General features: G+C 34.9%; 1 protein-coding gene across 1 annotated transcript; it reads right to left on the bottom strand.

The window, feature by feature from the left end:
• Positions 1 to 8308: 8308 nt before the first annotated feature.
• LOC125491963 (uncharacterized) lies at positions 8309 to 8962 on the bottom strand. Its single transcript, XM_048634044.1, has one exon. It carries the CDS (start codon positions 8960 to 8962, stop codon positions 8309 to 8311), a length of 654 nt encoding a protein of 217 aa, XP_048490001.1.
• Positions 8963 to 14696: the final 5734 nt, after the last annotated feature.

Here is a 14696-nt window from a genome sequence, read left to right as displayed (position 1 = left end):
GTAGTTTTTTCAGTTTTTTTTTTATTATTATCAGATTTTTAGGTTTCTTAGTTTTTTTATTACAGTTTCTTAATTTTGTAGTTTCATACTTTTTTTAGTTTTAATTTGTTTCTTAGTTTTTTCATTTCAGTTTTTAGATTTATTAGTTTCTCTTTTGTATTGGGTATTGGTAACAGTGAATTGTTATAGTTATGTAACATATTATAATAATGGTACTATAACCACAAAAAATTTACGCCTCGAGAAATTTAAAAAAGAATTTTTTTTTTACATGTCCAGTGTCTATTGCTGCGATTTTAGGAAGAAACTGCAGCAATATGCATATTTTTCATTATTAAATACAGCATATTATTACGGTTTTCTCAAGAAACCGCAGCAATATGCCGTATTATTCTGATATAAAATACTAATATTGCTGCGGTTTCTTCTAGAAACCGCGGCAATATGTTCAAATATTGTTGCGGTTTAAAAACACATCAATATATTAATAACCTATTGATGCCCCTTAACTGCTGCGCGGCCAAAACCGCCGCAATAGGCCACTTAATGACCGCAACAATAAGCATTTATTCTACTAGTGCTTTATGGTCTTAGGCATGACTAGCTTCGCTAGGCCAAAGGGTGTCATTATGGTCTTAAAGGGTGAGTAGCTTTGCTAAACTTAAAGGATACATTTATGGTCTTAAAGATAATTAGCTTCGCTAGGTCAAAGGGTTTGGACATCGTCCTATATGGGTTTGGAAGTGAACTTTATTAGGCTTAGAAAATGAATTGGGTTTTATATGGACCTAATTTTGGACTTAGTCCTATATTGGTCCGAAGTCGGACTCAAAAATGCACATGGGCTTGACATTGGAAATATATAGGAATATACTTGGATTAGACTTGGATTGTGCTTGACATAGATTAGGGTTCACATAAAGATGCAAATGGGCCTAGATATTGATATGAACTAGACTTATATGGGCCTAGATTTTGATATGAACTAGACTTATATGGGCCTAAGATCGCCTCTAATGCTAGCAGGCCTAATATGAATGCATGGTCTCAAATTTAAATGAACCTAATATGAATGTGAAACTGACTCTAATGCATATGGGCCTAAAGTGAATGCAAGTGGACTAGATTGATTGAATTGGATTGAATGAAGTTGTTTGGACTAGGTTTAGAATTTTCGAAATTCGTTTTTGAAAGGAACCCCTTGTGTTTATCTTTTGTTAAGAAAAGATGATGGATTGATTTTGAAAATATTTTTTTGAATGTCTTGTATGATGGTGATTTGTAAATGTTTTTTGAAAAAGGTAGAATAGAAGAGGGTGTATGATTGATTTTCAAAGATGTATTTTTTGTTTTTTGAAATTAATTAAATATGGTAAGGTAAGATTGATAAGGAAGATTAGTTCTAACTCTCTTATGACCAATTTTCTAGATGTAATTTTTTAGGATAATCTCGACCTTGCATGAAAAGACTGATTTTTTTTTTTGTTTGAATTGTGAGACCTCTAGAATTACCATGCTTTACGTGAATGTAGAATGACTGATCATAGGATCGACCACCACGACGACTAAATCGACGAAAAGCATGCGATGCACAGACTGCGTGCGATGCAAAGGCGTGCGTCTGTCGCGGGACTGGTGCGTGTTAGGAAAAAAGTGATGTAACGTTTGATTGATGCGGAACAAGTTAATGAAATAATAAGAACGAGAAAAACGACAAAGAAAATAAACAAGAAGAACACAAATATTTACATGGTTCGGTCAATTTATTCCTATGTCTACATGTGGGGGGGGGGGGATTCGAGAGCTTTTTCACTATAACGGGAAAAACAAAGAGAATATACAAAGAGTCCTAAAATTCTAATGGTTTAAAGTTGTGTGTCAAACGATGATCACCAGAAAAGTGTCCTTTTATAACATAAGGGAACGCTAATAAAACATAGAATAGTCTCCAAGTATAACTCTAATGATGGATTAAAAACTTAGGGTTAAAAACAATATAAAAACCTGGGAAAAATGCGTCACCCGAATGGGCACGGGACGAAATTTCAGTTTTATCGGTTTTTCTTCATAACATTCTCGTTTCTCAGCGAAATTGGGCATATGACCTATCTTTGCAAAGTTCTTGGAATAAGCTATCACTTACAAATTTAATCACATCAAAAAAAAATATATATTGAGAGATATTTGCATTCAAAATCAACCTTATGCCATTTTCACAAGATTTCAAGTTACAAATAACAAAATCAACACCTTGACTTGAAACCGATCAATCAAAATAACTCCACCTCGAACTAAAATCCAAGAAATGATATTCACCATATATAAACATAGAACCTCCACCTTAAATAAATTACGTCAATAATTTCTAAATTGCAATTGTGCTTACCAAAACACAAAAGTGCCAAATTTGAGACAAGAAATAGCATAACTAGAACGTAAATCTAATGCATAACCAAGATTGCTACTTCATTACAAACTCAAAAGCAATCTATCATAGACTCCATAGAATAATCTGCACGGTTTCTCGTTTCACCAAGAGATCTCAAAAGGGCACCAATCATGAAGAGATCATAGAAACCGCAGCCCCAAAACTTGTAACCCTAAAGTGCAAGATCATCATCAAAGGCATCGTTTATTTGCATATTGGTCCTCATTGGACTTTTCCCCATTCTTCTTCCTTAATTTCTAACACTCGACTTTGACATGACCCTTCAAGTGACAATAGTTACAGATTTTATTTTTACTAAAGCTCTCTACCACCATGAGAAACCAAAGCATTAGTTTGATAAGGATTATTATATTTATTAACCAACTCATTGTCAATGAAATCTCTTTGATTTAAGGCATCCTTAACATCATGCAAACTCAAATCATCTCTACCATACAACAAAGTATCTCGAAAATGCTTATACGAAGGCGGTAAAGAACACAACAACATAATAGCCATTTTTTCATCAACGTTTTCAACATCGATGTTTTGCAAATCCATAATAATAGAGAAGAATTCATCTAGATGAGAATCAAGTGGTTTACCTTCTTCTAGACTAAGATCATGAAGTCTAGATTTAAGTAGTAGATGGTTGGTCACGCTCTTTGTCATATAAAGTGAGTCTAACTTCAACCACAAACCCGCAACAATCATCTTCTTGGCAACCTCTCTCAAAACTTCATTAGATAAACATAAATGAATTGCCTAGAGAGCCTTAAAATCGATCTCCTCCCACTTGTCATTCGTCATACCCAAAGGCTTTTTGGATGGACCTTCAAGAGCCTTGTGACGGTCACTTGACCAAGATAGGTTTCATCTTAAATTGTCATAGGCCGAAATTTACTTGCCTATCTAATTTCTCAATGTCGAATTTCATTGACATAATTTAATCAAACTCCTCTATGAACACCTAAGACTTTAAAACCATGCTCTTATACCAGTTTGTTAGGAAACGGGTGGTGTAGCGTTTAATTAATGCTGAACAAGTCAATGAAATAATAAGAACGAGAAAAACGATAAAGAAAATAAATAAGAAAAACACAAATATTTACATGGTTCGGTCAAATTAGACCTACGTCTATACGTGGGGGATTCGAGAGCTTTTTCACTATAATGGATAGAATAAAGAGAATATACAAAGAGTCCTAAAATTCTAATGGTTTAAAGTTGTATGCCAAACAATGATCACCAAAAAAGTGTCCTTTTATTAAGGGAACGCTAATAAAACACAGATTAGTCTCCTAGTATAACTTCTAATGATCGCTTAAAAACTTAGGGTTAAAAACAATATAAAAACTCGTGAAAAACGTATCCCCCCGTTAGACCGAGCCAAACCGCGTTGGGCGCTACTACCTGGTCGGGCCAAAATCCGCCCGGTCCGACGTGGGATGAAAATCTTGTTTCGTCAGTTCATCGTAAAACTGCCATATCTTTCTCGTTTTTCAGTAGAATTGGACATATGACCTATCGTTGAAAAGCTCTTGGAATAAGCTATCACCTTCAATTTTAATCACATGAAACCATTGATACAGATATGTCCATTCCAAGTCAGCCTTATGTTATTTTCACAAGATTTCAAGTCACAAATGACAATGCGCCAGGCGCAACTTAATGCGCTTGGCACACTACTCCCCCAACATGTTTTCCGGGGATTTAGGCGAGGTTTTAGCCAATTGACGATACTTTTTTTGTTATTTAGACACAATTTTATGTACGATGCATAATAATGACAATTTGACAAGTTAATAATTGGCAAAATTGCAATCACACGCAAATGTCATGTAACATGGATGCAAAAGTTCTAATCTAAAGTCCAGTTCTATGTTTGAAACTCTGGTCAAGTTTAGGTGAAGTCTGAAAAGGTCCATGAGTAAGAGATATCACGCTTCGTAGCTCTACTTAAAGAGGTGGCACGTGTAAGACGCACTCCGGTTCTCAAGTCAGGAACAAGAGAACAATGTCATGGTTGGGTAGGTTTGCATATAACTAAGATCCAACACTATCGCTAAGGAAGTTTTTTGAAAGGACAAAGTGCAAACCCCCGGTGGTAACCTCACACATAGAACATGTGTGAACGAGGCAAGGTAGATTGTCCTTATTTTGGCTTAAACAATAGTCATGCATATGCAAAATGTTAACGTCATTATAATGCATAAAAAGAGTATGAATCGTGTTTTTCGAGTTTCACCCATTCATTTAAAAAATAATTTTTTTTAAATCTATCCCTAGTGGAGTCCTCAAATTGTAGGCATGTTTTTAATTTGCCTATGGAATGTGCGTACGGATTTGATTTGATCACCCCATTATAAAGGTTTTATTGAGATTGTTTTGAAGTCGCCAACAAGTATTTAAAGGAAGACTCATAAACCTAATTGGATATTGGAAAATATAGCTAGGGACAAATTGTGGACTTATCCAATGTAGATTTTTCCGTCCTAACTCCATAGATGGTCAATGAACCATAGATTGAGTTCGGGGTTGAGGGTACGAGCACAATCAGGAACCGTGTCACCCATTGCTAGCCTCTACTAAAAATCTACTCATGTCAATTTTTATGCAATATAATTACCATGTAATATTTTCATGCACCCTAAATATAATTAGTCTAGGTTGGTTCAAGAAACACTTAAAAGACTATTTTTTAATGACATGTTATTGTGCAATCAAATTACAGGAAACCTAACAAGTTGTTCATGTTATCTAATTAGGCGTTAGAACATTTATTTAGGTCTTGATTAACGAAGATATCATGTGAGGCGATGAAAGCATTAAATCAGGACAATCATAACAGTATGCATGTATGTGACTGATAAATAATAAATAAGAAAGAATTAGAATGTAAAAAGGCACTATTTTATATTAAACATTTACATCATAAAAGAAATCTTTAGGAACTTGAATATAAAAAGAATAGATTATCAACGACTCTCAAGATTATTATATTGTGGCTTAGGTCAGTTGACAACTTTTGGGACGGGCAATCGTGAAGCCTGAAGATTTGAACTTGTCTATGAATGTATGTGTTTTTGTAGAGAGAATTCGAAAGTGTATTTGTAATGTGAGGCTCTATTCTTTTGGAATGAAGTGAATTGAACTAAAATGTTTAAACTGAAATGAACTGAATGAACTGAACATAACTAAAATAAAATGAATGAAAATTGTGAGAGGAAACTAACTGAACTGAACTAAACTGAACTGAACTAAAATGAACTGAACTTTTCTGAACTAGATTGAATTTCTATTAATTCAGTCCAAAAAATAGAGCATGAAAGTCGAAGTGTGGTGTGGAAAAACCATATTCAAAGTCTAAATATCCATATAGAAATCAAGAGTATTTATAGGAAAAGCGAATGTGCGCTTCACACGCCAAGTGCGCCAAGCGAAAGTGGTTGTGTGACGCACAATCACACGTGTCAGGCAATGTGCGCCTGACACGGCATGACCAATCATTAGTGCCCCCGTGGCGCACACTTCAAATAAGATAAAATTAACAGCCTCTCTATTGAAAAGAGAAGTGCTCTCGGTGCACGAATTTGTGTAAGACACAAGTCTACATGTCAAGCTTGTGCGCTCGACGCACATTGGTGCACTAAGCCCACTACCTTGCTTTTCACACGTTTTGAATATCTTTTTCTTGAAACGTGTTTTAAAGAGTTTTGTTTATCTTTTCACTTCGAAAATATGATTTTAATTATAAAAATTATCTTTAAAAATATTTATTTATTTAAATAAAATAATTAATTATCTTGAATAAATATAGTTGGGATTTTTCATAGGATTGGGCTCAAAATGCAATTAACTATCAGGAATAATTAATTGGGATTTATAATTAGACTTTAAAACTTTTGAAATAGTTTTGGACCACTCTCCCCTTGCGTCGAACCAATTAATATTGTGTCATGATTCATAATCGGATCCTTAAATGTGGAGACACGATTATGTGTCTACATTATCCAATGTAGATTTCTCTATCCTGAATCTATAGATGGTCAATTAACCATAGATTGAGTTCGGAGGTGAGGGTACGAACGCGGGCCAGGAACCACGTTCACCCACTGCTGGCCTCTACTTAATATCGATTCATGTCAATTTATATGCAATACAATAACCAGATTAAATAATATTTTCATGCACCCTAAAAAAATAATTTAGTCTAGGTTGGTTCAGGAACACATAAAACACTATTTTTTGTGATATGTTATTAAGCAATCAAATTACACGGAACCTAACAGGTTGTTCAAATTATCTGATTAATATTGAAACAACTCTTTAGGTCTTGATTAGAAAAAAAAATATGTGAGCAAATGAAAGCATTAACATGACAATCATGTATCATGCAAATGTACATAAAATAAATAGAAAATAAATAAAAGGGTTCGAATGTATAAAGGAACGATTTTTATATTAAAGATCTACATCAGGAAATAAATAATTAGTCACTTTAATGTAAAAATAAAGAATTTATTCAAGGACCCTCGTGATTATACCGTGGCTTGGGTCTGAGAGAATGAAAACATTCGAGACGAACAATCGTGATGCCTGAAGATAGGAACGTGTGTATCAATGTTTGAAAGTATGTTTGTATGTGTTGTGTTAAAAGTATGAAAGTATTAAATGTGACTTTTGTGGAGAGGTTTTGTAAGTGTATTAGTAATTGTTGAAGTTGTAAAGTCGAAATATTGAAGTGTGAAAATCGGATCTATTTAAATGGAAAAGAAAATTGCGCGTCACACGCTGGGTGCGCCAGGCGCAACACCCTGTGTGACGTACGATCACACGTGTCAGGTGCATATTGGTACGAATGACGCAACATGACCAATCAGCTACGTACATGATGTGGTACACGCTTTAAAAATATTAAATTGAAAATTGTGCGTCATGTTGAGGAGTGCGCTAGGCGCACAACTCTTTGTTACACATAATGCCATGCATCATGCAAACACTGGTACTGCCTTGCATTTTGATACGCTGTGACAACTCTTTTATAAAATTTGTTTTGATGATTTTCTTTTATCTTTTAAGTCCAGAAGTCCGATTTTAATTATAAAAATACCTTTAAAAATATTTATTAGTAAAATAAAATAATTAATTATCATGAATAATTAATTATTGGGATTTTCAAAGGATTGGGCTCAAAACTTTATTCATGAGCTTAGAATGCAATTAATTATCGGGATTAATTAATTAAGCTTTAAAATAGGACTTTAACGCTTTAAAATATGACTTTAACGCTTAAAAATTTATTTGGGTATGGCTTTTTGGACTACTCTCCCCATGGGTCAGACCAATTAAGACCGCGATATGTTTCATCGTCGAATACTTAAATGGAGATATACGATTTATGTGTCTACAACTACACTGAAAATGATCATTGTTTTTACACCCAGCGAATGATGCTCAGACTGAGAGGACGAATCATACTATGGAAGATATGTTAAGAGCCTAAGCTATTGATTTTCAAGTTACTCAGGCAGATGAATTAAATTTGATTGTGTTTTCCCATAATAATAGTTATCAATCCTATTTGTTATAATGATTTTAGTAAGTAAATTGTTTTGGGGACTGAGTTTATTGAGGAGACTGTAAATGTAATACCTTGAATATCACTCCCTTTTATTAATTACTATATTTTGCGTATTAGCTTAATTGCATCCTAAATCTTTTCGAAAATAATCATGGTTAAGATTTTTTTTTTTTTTTTTTGGCAATTCAAAGTTATTATTGATAACCAAAAAAAAAAATAAGGTGAAGCCAAATAAGCTTCTTACAACCTAGTCCTCCATCACATCTCAAATCTGCCAACCCCATTACGGTTACAGACTAATCAACTAGCATAGTTCTTTCATTCTCAGGACAGTTACATGCAGTCCTAAATATAATTTCTTTAACTAATTCAGTAGCAGGAACTACAGCATCATTAAACACTTTATTGTTCCTTTGAAGCCATATTGCATAAACAGCCTCTGTAAAAAGCCTAACATAAAGCCTAGCTTGACAGCTTTGCCCACGAGCTTTGATCCTGACCTTCCTAACCTCTTCACAAAAAGAACGAGCCTGGTATTCCCAATGCATCTTGCTATGAATAGCCTTCCAGATTGTTGTAGCATAATCACAGGTGAAAAACAAGTGCTGAATGGATTCATCTTCAGCTTCACATAATTTACACCTAATAGAGTAGGGAATGTTCCATTTACTGAGCCTATCTGCTGTAGGAACTCTGTTCTGCAATACCATCCAGAGAGTAAATTTACTTTTGGGACTAGCCTTGTTATTGCAAATAAGCCTGCTCCACTCCACCTTCTCAAATGACCCCATCAAAAGCTTATAAGCTTTCTTAATGCTATATTTGTCATTATGGACTACTGAGTTCCATCCTCCCAGCTGATGTAATAACTCTCTAGCTGCAATTATCTTCGTAAGTTGCCATGACATACTGTTGCTAATGGCAACAGAAAAGATATCACTCCTTCTCATATAATATTCATTCACCTATTGGACCCAAAGCATATCAGCTTTGAAAATAAGAGCCCATAACAGCTTCAAAATTGCAGCTTTGTTCCAAACTTCCATGTTGATGAGGTTCTAGCCACCGGCCACCTTTGGATTGTAAAAAGTAGTCCAAGCAACAGGGGCTTTCTTAGTCTCCAATGTCTTCCCTGTCCACAAAAATTTCCTGCAAACAGTTTCAACTGCTCTTATAAGTTTCTTGGGAAGGGTGAATAACTGAGCCCAATAATTTTGCATTGAGCTCAGGATGCTTCTCACTAGTTGAAGTCTCCCAGCATATGATAGAGTCTTGGCTATCCACCCTTGAGCTCTCTCAGTAATCTTGTCCACCAGAACTTTACATTGGGAAATGTTCAACTTCTTTGAAGCCAAGGGAACACCCAGATACTTAAGATTATTTTCTAAGATCTATATTTCCTTTAATTATTTCTAAAGTTATATTATTTTGGCAATGGTTTTACTTATAATGTAGTTTATAGTTTAATATTTTCCTGAGTTTGGAAAATCACCATCCACACACTTCATCTTCTTCCTCAAGCCTCTTCCCCTTACTTCAAGGATTCTAGAACACCTTACTCCTCAAGTATACTTCAACACTAAGCCTCCATTAATTTCATGGAGTTTTTCTTCTCAAAACCGCTATAAAAGTGTATTAATTTCACCATTTCTCACCCACTTGGAAATTACAAATTATAACCACAACCTCCTGAATTTCCATTAACGTGTTTTCTTCTTGTTGAGTACCCATAAATGACCTTAAATGCCAACACACACACTCTCTCTCTCTGTCTCTCTCTCTCTGTCTCTTTTGATTTTATGTTGCAGCACTGATTTTTGCCCAAAATCTTCTCTTAAAGCCAGAATTTGTCCATGCTTCCTTTATAAAAGTTGTATCCCTGAAAAAAATTATTGAATTTAGACCCAAAAATCAATAAGTTCGAAGGTTGGAGTTTGTAGCTAGGAGTTAGACCTTGTGGAAGTTATATGTTATTGCTGCCAATTATACATTCCTCCTGTTGTTTTTCTCAAATCATGATTCCTGAAACCCAAAGTCTATTTTTTTGGTTATGATAGCTATGAATTAATGGAGGTTATGAATGACGATTCTTGGAGGTTAAGAAATGATGATACTTAAGGAGTAAAGGAAAGGAATTAGCGTATGAGGTAACCTTTATGTCTAGCATTATATATGATTGCTCGTTTACGTTATGTGTAGCCTTTTACGTTCAACAATTGTGTGTATGCCCGTACATGTGTGTATGTGTATGTATGACTATGTGATACTAATAATATGATTATATGCTATAAGGCTTAATGTACTAATGTATGTGATGTCATGGTTGTTTATATGTGAGTGACGCAAATCTCATGGCTATAATATTTATTATATTATTCAAGGTTACTTATTTATGTTTTATAATTTATGGGTGCTATTCGTAAATATGAATGTATGCAAGTTTTAAAAGTGAATAGTTATGTTGGCTTGGAGTAACGAGCTGAACTAGTAAATGGGCAACTTAGTGGTGGAGGAATTTTCTTTACTACATATTTAAAGGACTAAAGTGGTCGAATGTTAATATTAATATTATGTCTAAAACATGTACTTGCCAATGAAACTTAGCTCATTTAATTGGTTCTTGCCATCAGACTATTCAATATTAACAATCGTGTTTCCTGATAGTATTTTCAAACAATTACCAAAGTAATGTAATATATATGCATGTGTGAAAAATGTTTACAAAATAAAACCGCTTTACGGGTTGGAATAAGGTTACTGAGTTTTCCACTCGTTTTCGTTTTTTTTTTTTTTCTTTTTTTTTTTTTTTTTAATTTTTTAAGTATTCTAAAGATAGCTCAAGTTCAATTTAAGGATGCTCCAGACGGACTATTTTGAAGTGACTATATAATTTCTGATATTTAGGATATTCAGTATTATGGATAACCATTATAATTTCTGTCAAACATTTATATATTTAATAAATCATTTTAGTCTATTATCATTTGGGCCCATAACCCACAACCGTAAGTTTCGAATCTGCTACCAATTATGAGCAATTAAGGTCACGAATTCTCGGGGTGTCATAGTAAAGCATGTGAAGCTGATACGTCTCAGATTCAAGTCGCCTAGGATATGCAAAAAAATTTAGCTGATTTGAAACGATGAGAAGATGAATTTGTTGGTGGTGATAAAGTGTATGAAAGTTTCACATATGACATTTCTAATATGTTTTGGTAAGAAGGGTAAATTAAGTGCCAAGTATGTTTGTCCTTATAAAATTATGCAATGAGTTTGTAAAGTTTGTCGTATGTTAGCATTTTCCATGGAGTTTAAGAAAATGCATGATGTACTTCAAATCTCATAATTGAAGAGGTATGTTCCTAATGAGAGGCATGTGTTACAACCTCAAATAGTCGAATTAGATTTCAATTTGACTTATGGGGAAAGGCTTGTCAAGATCTTAGACATCAAGGTGCGCACTACTCGCACTAAGGATGTGAATTGTCAAAGTCCTTTTGTCTAACCATGAATTTGAAGAAACTGCTTGAGAAGGCGATAACGATATGAGGAAGACATATCCTAACATGTTTGAGGTGAGTTATGGGAACGTGACTCTTTTATCTCTTTAAGAGGATAGTCAACATAAAATATTGTGCGTCTTCCTTATTTTGTGGTACTTTTATGCAATTATCATAGACACTAGAGTTCAATGAAGATGATTGTAAAATTTTATCATATGTTGTGCAGGAAGGCAGACTTCATTAACCCAGTTAGAGTCATCCGGATTTTCCTGTTCCTTACCTTTGGAACTAGAGGCAGATGGGGGATGATGTGAAGGAACTGGGGAGGTTTGAGTGGAAGGCTCATCTGTTCCAGGAATGGAAACAGAAGGTGAAGGGTGATAAATGGGAGGAAGAAATGGTGGTGTGGTGGAAGAGTTGTGGAGGTGGAAGCAAAAGGATTTGGTCCTTTTATTTCATCCTTCAACTGCTCAAAACTTGAAGGAACAGAGAAGGACGAAGGTGAAATGGAGGGTATTTTTGTGAAGGGAACAGAGAGTTTGGGAGATGGTGGAGGTAGTGGTTCCTTGAGAGTAGAGGGTACCTGTTCCTCATTATCCGAAAGGACTAAAGGAGAGTCCTCATTGGAAGGAACAGGAACAGGAGCAATTTTTCGACGAGTGCTCTTTCTCACTCTCAAAGGAACAGAGGGTTTAGGCTTAGTGGCAATGTGTTTGCGCCTCTTAGGTTTTGTTCCTCCGTGTAGGAACAGGAACAGGATTATCCAAATTACATCATATGTCTCTTCTAAATCTAGTTGAGGCAGTTTTCTTTTTCCTGAGGAACTGGAACCATTTTCCTTGAATGAGAACACCTTCTTGGACAGACAAGCCAAGTCCATTTAGGGTCTTCTCATTCAAGATGTTCCCTTGTTTGATCCTATGGTGGTCCAACCGAAGTCTTACTTCAAAGTGATGAAGTAAAGAAGTTATAGGCACCGTACCCAATCACAATGGTTCTCAATACAGTGAGTTAAGTGTTGAATGAAGAGGGAAGGGAAGTTGATTTGTATGTGGTGGTCTAAGCAAAACATGTAACACATATCCAAGAGACCCACTTCATTCCTCTTTTCAGTTCGAGGAATGAGTGCTCTCCAAACCAAGTTAAACAGTACTTTGTGAAGGGGAGAGAGTAGGTTATGGTTAATTTTGTTTTGGCCAGCTGTTCCTCCAAAATATTCTAAGATTTTGTCTTGAGGAAAATTCGGAAAGGAAACAGTTCCTTTCCTTTTAAAATACAAATCAGTTCCTTTGCAAGGAACTTCCCATACTTTGCTTAAAGTTGCTTGATTAAACCTTATTTTCTTGCCTCTAACTTCAGTTGTGCAAGTTCCATTAGTATTAACAAAATTTGCACAAAACTCGTCCATAGCTAGAGAGAACAAGAGCATTATTAAAGGCGAATTCAAACAAGAATTCCATGCCTTGTTCCTTTAGAATGGTGTTAATTCTAGAAATTCAATTTTATTTGCCCATTCTAAATCGACGCAAAAGCCCAAGACATACCTAGATTCACTTCGTTCGACCCTTTTCTTGGAAGACGAAGAAACAGTTCCTTTGGAAGGAACAGGTGCAGTTTCTTCTTCTTCCCCCTGAGATTGTTCCGGGGTTTCTTCTTCATCATCTTCCCCAATCAATTTTCTTCTTCTCATGCTCCTTCTAGGAGATTCTAATTGCTGTTCCTCTATGGGGTTTTCTTGAATTATGTCGGTTTCAAGGGTTTTAGTTGGTGATGAAGAAATTTCCATTTTTGAAGTGTCGGTTGTTTTTGATGTTGGAAAAGGTGAGTTTCTTGAAGTTTTTGCCATGATTTATGAAGGTTTGGAGGTTTTTATGGAGTATCAAAGGGTGTGATGAGGTTTCGGATTTGGTGAAGATGAAGCGTTTGAGAGGAACACGGTTTCCTTAGATGAATTGAAGAAGGAAGTTTTGCATGTAATAGTAATTATGACACGCGGGAAAGAAATAAAGCAAAAAATAAAAATAAAAGAAAGAAAACGAAAAGATAAAAGAACCAAGATTTAATTAAACTGGTTCCCTTATTTTTGGATTTTATCGGATTTTTCGGATTTTTATGAATTTTAATTTTTGAAAGAAAATAAATGCTAAGGAACTTGTGCTATAGGAACAACTAATGCTACATATCAATATCCTTCATACTATGCATGTTTCTTGACCTTAGGAACAGTAAGGGGAGTATTATGTGACATTTGTGAGTTGTTTATTTCTTTGACTTCATGTTATGTTTTGCAACATTCCAATTTGCAATGGTCTTAGGCAATTAAACACAATTATTTTTAGCACACAAAGTCACTCAAATTGATTCAAACATGGGGGAATTGACATAGGAACAATCACTTAATTTTTATTAAGCCTAACTCAAGCCTTAATTTTCATATCTATCTCTTTGCAAAGGCTTAGTTAGGTATCAGCAATCTGATAATCAGTTTGACAAAACTCAAGTTTATCAAACCTTTTTCGACATTTTCTCTTAAAAAGTGATGTCTAATATGTATATGCTTTACTCTAGAATGATGCACTGGATCTTTAGATATACTTATAGCACTTGTATTGTCACAATAAATAGGAACACATTCAAAGTTTATTCCATAGTCACTAAGTTGTTGTTTTATCCAAAGCATTTGAGAGCAACATGCAGCAGCAGCTACATATTCTGCTTCAGCAGTGGATAAAGCAACTGTGTTTTGTTTCTTGGTACTCCAAGAAACTAAACTATGACCAAGGAATTGTGCCATACCTGAGGTGCTTTTCCTATTAACAAGATCTCCAGCATAATCTGCATCTGCATATCCTTTTAGTTCGAATGTATCACTTCTTGGATAGTAGAGTCCAAGATCATCTGTTCCTTTAAGGTATCTAAGAATTCTCTTCACAGCAGTGAGGTGAGACTCCTTTGGATTTGCTTGAAATCTAGCACACAAACCAACACTGAAAGCTATGTCTGGACGACTAGCAGTTAGATAAAAAGTGAACCAATCATTCCTCTAATTTTGTTTGATCAACACTTGTTCCTATGGAGTCTTCATCTAATCTAGTTGAAGTTCCCATAGGAGTGTGATTTTTCTTTGAATTTTCGAGGCCATATTTCTTTAATAGTTCCTTTATGTATTTTTGTTGGTGAA

This window comes from Beta vulgaris, chromosome 7, assembly GCF_026745355.1.
Source record: "Beta vulgaris subsp. vulgaris cultivar EL10 chromosome 7, EL10.2, whole genome shotgun sequence".
NCBI lineage: Eukaryota > Viridiplantae > Streptophyta > Magnoliopsida > Caryophyllales > Amaranthaceae > Beta > Beta vulgaris.
Note: the sequence above shows the minus strand (reverse complement) of the source record. Positions and strands in the feature narration are given on the sequence as shown.